This window comes from Pinus tabuliformis, chromosome X, assembly GCF_031772625.1.
Source record: "Pinus tabuliformis cultivar Carrire ecotype Pingquan chromosome X, CPIR1, whole genome shotgun sequence".
NCBI classification, from domain to species: domain Eukaryota; kingdom Viridiplantae; phylum Streptophyta; class Pinopsida; order Pinales; family Pinaceae; genus Pinus; species Pinus tabuliformis.
The window spans coordinates 417,134,130-417,144,471 of NC_142308.1; the positions used below are offsets into that span (position 1 = coordinate 417,134,130).

Genomic DNA, 10,342 nt, shown 5'->3' on the forward strand with positions numbered 1-10,342 from the left:
GTTGTGTTTTTGAAACATATGACTTAAATATGCAATAAGTGGCCATTTTTTTCATTAATTTTTTACTGGCTTTGCAGAATGGGGTATGGGAAGTGCATGCATGAAGATACATTTCAGAGATTTGGTAATAGTCTTGGCCAAATTACCCCAACTTTTAGATGTGTTTTGTGTTTTTGAAACATACTAGTTAAATATGCAACATGGTTGCACCTACTTTGTGCGATAAAACACTTTCAAGTTTATAATATTCTACCAAAACAATCAAGGCTTATAGCTTTAGAGAATAGAGTCCAAGCATTACTTGAAATTGGTGGAGATAGATATTTAAGTTTATTTGTATAGTTTTAAATTATCATCTCCAATTATAAACATTTTTACAAATTTCACAATTACAAATTGCTTGATTTCTCACCGTAACAACTATTTAAAAGTTCACAGACTCAACTCTATGCTTGATTTGATTTCTCACCGTAACAAATATTTAAAAGTTCATAAACTCAACTCTAATATCTCACAGATATAAATTTTCAAATTTCCAACAATTTGACTTACAATAACTTAAAAAAATTTGATAACCATATGAATGAATCAATCAATAACCATTCTTACAAATTTCACGATTGCAAACTATTCGATTTCTCATAATAACACATCTTGAAAGATTCACAATCTCAATTCTAATAATCTCGCACGAATAAATTTTCAAATTCCCAACCAATTCACTTAACAATAACTAGAATTCCTCGTAACTATATCAATGAATCAATAAATAATATAAACTTCTTTGGGAACAATACCACTTCTTCAAAATCATAACAATTATTCCATACTACCGTATCAATGAATCAATCCATAATATAAACTTCCTTGGGAACAATACCACTTCTTCCAAATCATAACAATTATTCCACAGAACAGTACTGGAATTCTGGTATCCTTGTCCAAATCCTTTTGATTTATTCAATGTAAGGAAACCTCTGTACATGGGAAAGAATAATACCGATTCACCACACAATTTGTAAGAAACTTAAGAATAATGCCGATTCACCACACAATTTGTAAGAAACTTTGGAAAACTGAAGATATTTCCTGTGTGCCATTTAATTACCAATCATGTTAATCACAGATCTCAAACTCTCTCCTTTAATCATGTAATCAAATGCCTTGTTGATATCGGCAAATGAAACCTCATGTGTGATAAATTTCTCCAGTTCCAAGCTTCTGCAAACCAACAATAAACCAGGAAAGGAAGTTCAGTTAGATTAAAAGCCTAATTAGAGACGACTAGTGCTTCAGTAGGAGGAAAGGAAATGAGCAGGCATGGTGTGAGAGAGATATTTATATCAGAAATAAATTATAGATGTCTTACTTTATCCAAATACAATTCTACAAGGCCTGGCAAATCGGAACGGGGTTTATAGTTCCCAAAGAAAGTTCCTTTCAACGTCCTCTCGTTCAGAAAATTCACGGGGCTGGTTGCAAAGACTGCGTCTGAATGAGGGACCCCCACTAAAACGGCCACACCCCAACCCTGAACAACAAACACATTCATACCCTTGTGATCAGCATATATGCATAGTTGCTAAAACTGAGTGTGGTATATTTACAATTTCAGAAGAAAGGGGAGGCAGAGTAAATACGTCATGGCAGGATTCGAAGGCTTGAATCATGGCCTTCACATTCCCTGTGCACTCGATGCTGTAGTCCACCCCTCCATCAGTTTTCTCGGCAATAACCTGATAAGATAAGCTCCCGGAGTTTAGTGTCAATTTAAAACATTTCTCCGAATACAATACAACACAAAACTGAATTGAGCGTTAACAAAATTCTTTTACGCGTCTAGGGATTAAGCACCAACAAAGAGCAATAAATTTGAAAGAGACAAAGGTGAAACTGCAGATCTATGTTTGTAGCACAAACAAGGATTAAAAGAAACAAGAAGATTTACATTTAGTAACACAAGGTGCACCCTCATATGCTATTATTTAATTGCTTCACTTCAATCTATCTATAGACTAGGTGGAAGACTAAAGCTCTGTGTAATGTGTATAACATTAATAAACTAAAATAGAGAAAGCTTCTCCTCCCGATGCAATAATTCGTGCTACTAGACAAACACTATCAATTCTATTAAATAAAACAAGCATTCCGATCTGGAAAAGAGAAGTTAAAGGCCATTCAACCAACCTGTTGAATAGGCTTCTGGTGGTCCAGTGGGTTTATAAATTCCGTTACACCAAAGAGTTTTGCTGTAAAAGGATCAACACAAATTAGAAAGGAAAGGAAATTCTTCAGTCAACATATATATATACACTGATTAACAAATGATGATGGAAATGGGCAATTTACAACCTTTTTCAAATCTGTCACTATTTAAATCGATTCCAATTATTCGAGAAGCTCCTGCAATTCTTGCCCCTTCAGCAGCCTGCGTGCGTAGTTAAGCCCAGGTCAGATGTCTAAGAGAAAATTAAACAGTAAACTCATCGTATTACATTGATCCCAAAAAGGAAAAATTCAGAAATGAATTTCACTTACAGCAAGCCCAACACCCCCGAGGCCAAATATTGCTACAGTTGAACCCTTCTTGGGTTTTGCTACATTCAAAGTCGCACCCATGCCTGATTCCACAACAAAATGAATTTTGAATAAGAATTTCAATGAAGGGAACGATCATGGATGACTTTAATATTAACAGTCCAGGAAACCATAACTTTAGGGATTGGATAAAACACTATACACTGTCAATTATATCATTTTGATGATCTTTGTTTCACAATCATCAGCAAGTTACCCTCAATAAGTCCAGAAAAATGATTTACCTGTTGAAACCCCACAACTGAGAATGCAAACTTTGTTAAGAGGAGCCTCTGGATTAATTTTGGCAACACAACCCACATGCACAACTGTATACTCGCTGAAAGTGGATGTGCCAAGGAAGTGATAAATGGGTTTCCCGTTGATTGAAAACCTCGACTTCCCATCATTTATCATAACCCCCCTATCCGTGTTAATTCTTAGAAGATCACACATGTTGCTCTCCTCTGACTTGCAGTGTCTGCATTCTCCACATTCTCCAGTAAATACGGGAAGCACACTGTCACCCTCCTTGACGTCAGTCACCCCTTCTCCAACACTCTCAACAACTCTGTGTCAACCAACCAACCTATAGTTAGTGACCAATAAATCACAAGAAAATTAGTGTCCCTTTTCCCCTTTTGAAATTCTACATGCCTGCTAGTATGACTAATTAATTTCTGTGAAATCCTGCATGCCTGCTAGTATGACTAATAATTTCTTTGAAATCCTACATGCCTGCTGGTATGACTAATTGATTTCTTTGAAATCCTGCATGCCCGCTAGTATGAGTAATTAACTTTTTTCAAATCCCACATGCCTGCTAATATGACTAATTAATTTTTTTTGAATACAGACGGTTCATTCATGGGCAAGAACAGAGTGCATACCCAGCTGCTTCATGTCCCAAAATGCGGGGAAAGAGAGGAGTTTGGCCCTGCAACCAAAGCAGCAGTATCAATATCAGTCATTTCATTTCACTGTTAAAAGCAATATTTGTATGTGTTATACAGTGCAGTAGGAGATGTGTAATTAATATCCTTCCTTCCAATTTTCTTGATGTTTAATGATAATTATCCATAGCATACCTTTGCTTCCCAGAAATAAAGGTCTGTATGACACAAGGCGGTATAATGCACTTTGATTCTCACTTCCATTGCCTGTGGAGGAGCCACTTCCACTTCTTCAATATTCAGAGGCTCCCCTGCTCCCCATGCAACAGCAGCTGCACCAAAAGTACAAATATCAAAATAGATCAGATTTCAAGGAGCACACATATACAGTTTGCATAAATCCATTTTAACTCTCTGAAAATCAATTTTGCCCATGAAAGAAATAGAATGTGGACCGTTGGTGTTAAAAGTCCACTTTCATGCAGCTTCCTATCCCATGGGGCCATCCTTGAAACGACGCACGCGGCCCAGATGCATGGAGGTTTTTTTTGTTTCCTAGGGGTTCTGCAAGTCAAATGTCTGTTTTTACTTGGCTTCTAGCTCTAGCGGGTGAAATGTCTGTTTTTACGGGGTTTTAGCCGGTCAAATTTTTTGTAACGGGCAAAGAAATAATTTAAATTTGTTATAATTTTGCCCAAAAAATAATGAAAATTTTGGTAGGATTTAAAAAAAATTGGGTAGAAATTTTTAGAAACTTGGGTTGATTTTGGATGGCCCAGGGATTCTTCATGATTCAAACAACAGAAGGGATTGGATTTCTTGAAAAGCGAAAATTTCTGTGTTGAGGAGAAATTGTGGCCTCCGTGAACAATTTGGGTCATCCTAAATTTTAATGGTCAACGTTTCATCAAATATAAAAGTGGAATTCTCACTTTTAAATATATAATTTTTAATTAAATTTAGGAATTCTCCTTTTTAAATATAGTTTTTAATTAAATTTAGTAATTCTCACTTTTAATATTGTTTTTTATTAAATTTAGGAATTCTCATTTTTAATGTTGTTTTTTAATAAATTTAGGAATTCTCACTTTTGATATAGTTTTTAATAAATTTAGGATAATTTTGCATTTATATGGAAGAAGGGGTAAGATACTTTGGGTTTAACATCAAGCCAAATAACTATAAGAAAACCGATTGGCACTCGTTGGTTGCTCCAGTTGAAAAAATGATTCATTTCTTGTGCAATAGGTGGCTATCCAAAGCAGGCAACCTAATATTGGTCAAATCAATTCTGTAAGCTATACCAATTTATTGGCACCTCTTGGCGTACATATCAAAAGCTATCTTAGAAAAGATAAGGAAATTATGTTTCAATTGTCTCTGGAAAGGTTGTGGGGAGTGCAAAGGATCGCATTTGGCCAACTAGAAAAATATTTCCCTTCCAAAAGAATGGGAAGGATGGGGCCTAAAAGATGTCCATCTTTCTATATAGTCGTTTGTAGCTCAATCTCTTTGGAATTTCATTCCCAAGATAGTCACTTGTAGCTCAATCTCTTTGGAATTTGGAATTTCATTCCCAAGTCTAGTTGGTCAAGAGAGATTCCCTTAATTGTCAAATATATTTCCCTTAACTCCATGATCGATTGGGTAAGAAAGGAAAACTAGAATATATATGGGATTCCATATCAGTGGAAAGCACTTTCACTTTATTTCCCTATAATTAGTCGATTCCTACCATGGAATGTTGGTGTGGGTGCTTTTTTGGTGAGGACTAGAGTTGATCCCATTATGGGGTGTAGTATGGAGGTAATGTCCTCCTTGAAGAAATGCTAGTTTTCTTGCAGCAAAGGGAATGGCCCACTCTCTCCAAAATTCTTGATCTAGGATATATTTCCATCTGGAGGCAAGGTTGGTTAATTGTTGAGAAAATAGGACTCCCAAAGGCCTAAAGACCTAGTTGGGAGAGGTTCATTCGTACACTGGTCACTGCATATATTAGACTCTCTTTTTTTTTCTTTTTTTTGTTCTTTCAAATTGGAAAAGTCAGAATAGACTATTTAGGATTGCATATTGAACAGGGTCACATAGAGCTTCAACCCCATATTCTTCTTCATCTTTTGAAATTTCTGGATATTTTCCTTGAGGTAAAGATGCTTCAGAGATTTTTGGGTTGCTTGAATTACATCCGTCAGTTCTATGAAAAGCAATCTGAAGATACTAAGATTTTGCAGAAAACGCTGAAGAAAGAAAAAGCTGAATGGTCTAATGAGATGACTATGGCAGTAAGGGACATAAAAAGCAAAATCAAAGAGCTTCCCAAGTTAAGAGTGCCTGACACCAATCTCCCATTTATTCTTGAAACAAATGCATTTGATCATACATGGGCTGCAGTCTTATTACAGAAACATGGAAGGAAAGAACTTGTTTGTGCATATGCCTTTGGTACTTTTGATGACACAGAAGCTAAGTATCCATCTTCCCACAAAGAGATACTTGCTGTCAAAACAGGAATTCAAAGATTTAGATTGTTTTTGAAAAGTGTCAGATTTTTAGTTAGAACTGATCTGAAACATATGAAAGGTATTTTGTCCAACAAGAAATTGTTGGAACAAGGAAATACCAGGGTGCTAAGATGGGCTCTTTGGCTAGAAGGTTTTGATTTCAATATTGTCTATAAATCAGGTGCAAAAAATTATTTAGCAGACATCTTGACAAGAGAAGGAGCTCTAGAAATCAAAGACATCAAGATGTTTAGACCCCTGTACAAAGGAGAAAGTTCTTCAAGTAAAAGTCCAGTCCAGTCTAGTGTCTGTCAGTCCAGAAACTGTTCAGTATTAGTCTGTAGTCAGTGTAAATATGAATTCTGTTGGGATTGTTTTATTTTAAGAGTCAAGTCATTACCAGTAAAAGTCATCCAAATGATTTTGCAGATTTGGTTTGATTCAGAGTTTGGTATGACAGCCTATAGTAGTGAGTTACCTTATAGAGATAGGCCTTGGCATGTCTATTATTCACTGTTTAGAGAACCAGTTCCCATCTATTTTGGTTTTGTCCAACATACTGATTGGACATGGCAAGATTATTTCTCTATCCACCAAAGGGCCAGAATACATGGTTATGTCAGAGTCATTGCATATGCGACACAGTTAGATAGTGCTAATAGCTGGTGGAGTCCTTGGTTTAAGTTGTTCATGTTTAAGTATATGCCTAGAGGTGAGAAGATTTGTCATTTTAATTTCCAAGAAACCATTAGCACTTTAATTTGGGAAATCCATATTGTTGCATGACACGAGTACACTGTAGAGTTTGAATTTCTTCATACTGATACAGAAGTAGTCTTACAGGATAGACAGCAAGATGAACCATCATTCAGTTTGAAAGTTAGCTTCCATGGAGAAATTTCTACAGATCCTAGGCAGAGACCAGTAAATGTATTCCATTTTCCATTTTATTGTTGTTTCTTTACATAGAGTTTTGTTTCAAAGCAAATACAATATGACATTAATACACTCTTAATAAATTAAGTGATAATGAAATACAAGTCAATAAATCGATTCCTTATTAAATTATGTGAGATGAGATGATTGCATATACAAATAGTCGATTTAAGAATATATAAAAAATGTAATGGATTAAAAATCGAATTCCCTACAATTTAACGAGTAGTATTCACCTATGAGCCATCACCCATTAGCCTAAAGTGTCCACTTAATACTTATTATCAACAAATTATAAGACTTATTTTTGGAAGAAATGCATCATAGTATATGAATATTATATATCACATTTACACAATCATATTAATGAACATAACTAAGTACAAGTCAATAATATAATTCTAGCTCAAATCATATGATTTCAGTTTATTTAAAATACAAAAAATTAACTTTAAGTAATGAAATTAGATGCCTTACAGTTCAAAGACATAATTCATCCATGATAGTGTCTAATCAAACCTTGATAGTCCACTTAGCAATCATTATCATTAATTATATGTTTTTTTTAAGAAATGCAAAATTATTTACAATAGAATTTTATCTCAAAAATTACAAATCACATTTATGCACTCATATTAGTGCATTTTATATGTAAACAATGAATAACTGACTTTGTGCCTTATTGATTTTCAATATGATATGATTGCAATTACAACCATTAATTGATTTAGGCATATAAATTTATGAAAATTATGGATTAAGAAATCACATATCTTATGCTTCAAAAAGTTCAAATCATTCACCTATGACACATTTCCCATTGGCCTTAATAGTGAATAATGCATTGTGAATAGTGCACATAACATTTATCAAGTAAATTATTATACTTTCTTTACCAATAATTACACTTTTGTTTGCAAGGATTTCTATTTCAAAACTTATATTTCACATTTATATATGATTATTGATGCATTTAAGTAGACACACATCATTAAAAATAAAATGTGTCGATGGTTCATGCAAGATAATTTAAATGACAAACAATTCATTTAAGAACGCACACACACATCTTAGAAAAAAAATCGATACAACAAAGTCATTGCAAAAGAAATTATAAATAATAAGAAATATACATATTAATATAATTGGCAATTCCCATATATTTCAAAAAATATAAAATCATACAAATTGATTCAACAAAAACTATGTCCAAAATGTATCAAAAATTTGGAATGTACTTTCAACAAATTTATAAAGGAATTATCTCCATCCAATACAATGAAGTACATGTTCTATTGAACATTCGAATGTACTAATGTTTTTTATTGATAAGATGAAGTGTCTTAAGAAAGGGGAATTAAACTTGCATAAGCCAAGTATCTTGCTCTTTTCCTGTATAGGATTTTATCAACATGTGGTTTGATCAATATCCAATGAATTGAGAAGTATGCTTTGTTGTATCTATTAGTAATACATTTGATTCTTCATAATTATCTCCATATTGGGACCACACATCAATCAACCTTTTCTCATAAAATTGTATTGTTCTCCCTGCTTCCAATTTTGTTTGCAAATGACAATGAGACTTGTCCTGTGCAAATTTAAAGTCCTCTATATCAATATTTGATTTTTCTAGTACTTTTCGGATGTACTTGTCAGTGACATTTAATGTCCATATTGCGACATCATAATTTTTTAAGCAACATTTTCATACTTGACTGAAAAGGCCTTAAAAAATAGGACCCATCACCAAACTGCCAATCTGGTTCTCTTTGAATATGAAAATTTAGTTCATCTTTGGTGTATGATTGGAAGAATACTCCTTCCATTTCAAATATCACCATCTTTTGACTTGTAGTAATGCTCATCTGCATCTACACTGCAACCACATGTATGATATTAACACATCTCCACTTCAACACTTCATTGATTAAGGACATAAAAACCTACCAATTTAAAAATGATGTTAATATTTATTATCAATTATTTCCATTTGTATGCAAAGGGAATTTTACAATGAGTTAATAGTAATCACAAAATACAAATACAATGGCCCCATTAAAATGAACAAACTAATGATATGTTTACTTTATACATACAACATAATACCTTTATTTAATTTGTATGGAACAAAAATATTCTAAAAACACATTGGCCCACCATTTAAATCATTGATTTTAATACATATAATGATTTCTTTAACTGCAATTGAAAAATATAATTACAATGGTCTAGTGAAAGTAAACAAATAAATTATAGATTAATTTCCACATACAATATAATACAATTTTTAAATTTCAAGCCTAATTATTTATATGCTAATTTCTAGAGTCTATACCTTAGTTTCTTTTGGTGCTTCATTTCTAGAGTCTATACCTTAGTTTCTTTTTGGTGCTTCTTATTTATATGCTAATTTCTAGAGTCTATACCTTAGTTTCTTTTGGTGCTTCTTTTAGTACAAATTGTATGTTTATTGTTGGTGCTACGTACAACCTAATATAGTTTTTCAACTTATATGGATTAAAAAATGTTATAAAAATACAATGGACCATCCTTCACATTACTAATTTCTAAGAGGTATAACTTAAACCAAAATTGAAACAAATAATTGTAATGATCTAATTCAAACAAATATACCAGTGATCTATTACTTTTTACATTTAATGTAATCCATTGTAAAAAATTCTATAGCATGGGAGATTTTGATATGAAAACATTAAATGGCCATTCAAATCAATAATTATTATCAACACAATATCTCACCAAAAATAAGGAAAATAAAAGTATTTTGCTTTTAGTAATGACAAACCAAATCAACAATTATTTTATTAGTGTTGTGAAATAAAACTAATAATTCGTGATGTCATACATATAATAACATATAATAGACATCAATCATATTAAGGTACTTTTAAATGTAATTGAACATCTTTATTAGTATCTTGCACATCTGTAGCCTTCTTGAGTTTATGCAACATTCTCCATAGCTCATCGATCAACCAATTATCCTCTTGATTTGTTCCAATGAATGGAGGGGCAAGAATCACATTTTCTTTGGGATTATCTTTCACGCTCTCAAGTGAACAATCCACTATAATAGTATTGGTTGCATCATATTGGGTATGCATTTCCCACACTTTTTTCAATGATTTAGTGTGTATAACTTTGCTTGGATTGTCAATGACCTTATGTCCCTTTTGTGGTTTACAATCTTAAGAAGTCCACATAAACACAAGTTTATCTTGAATGTTTCTGAAACCAACTTTTTTAAAACTCTTGTTGTGCTTTCTTTCAAAGCTGTCGTCCAAATTGCAATGTCAAGATATTCATTTTTGAAACACATTTCAAAAAATGTTTTTGCATGTGGATGAATCCAAAATAATTTTTTCTCTATTGTGTAATCAACATCAGTTCCCATTTTCTAAATATGCCCTT

The 10,342-nt window shown here is 33.0% G+C and overlaps 1 protein-coding gene across 1 annotated transcript; it reads right to left on the bottom strand.

Annotated features, from left to right (window-relative positions):
• Nucleotides 1-750: 750 nt before the first annotated feature.
• LOC149140318 (alcohol dehydrogenase 1-like) lies at nt 751-8,847 on the bottom strand. Its single transcript, XM_089452871.1, has 11 exons — nt 8,814-8,847; nt 3,666-3,802; nt 3,468-3,514; nt 2,823-3,148; nt 2,539-2,621; nt 2,353-2,428; nt 2,188-2,249; nt 1,641-1,736; nt 1,370-1,531; nt 1,283-1,284; nt 751-1,218 (listed from the first exon to the last, which is right to left on the bottom strand). Exons 1-11 carry the CDS (start codon nt 8,845-8,847, stop codon nt 1,101-1,103), a joined length of 1,143 nt encoding a protein of 380 aa, XP_089308997.1. The 3' UTR covers nt 751-1,100.
• Nucleotides 8,848-10,342: the final 1,495 nt, after the last annotated feature.

Bases quoted from the DNA above. Each gene is read 5' to 3' on its own strand.
- LOC149140318 (XM_089452871.1), bottom strand. From the start codon at position 8,847: ATGTCCTTAATCAATGAAGTGTTGAAGTGGAGAT. The intron at 2,429-2,538 runs GTAAGTGAAATT...CTACGCACGCAG, and splicing joins TCGGGGGTGTTGGGCTTGCT to GCTGCTGAAGGGGCAAGAAT. The intron at 2,250-2,352 runs GTTGTAAATTGC...ATCCTTTTACAG, and splicing joins TAGTGACAGATTTGAAAAAG to CAAAACTCTTTGGTGTAACG.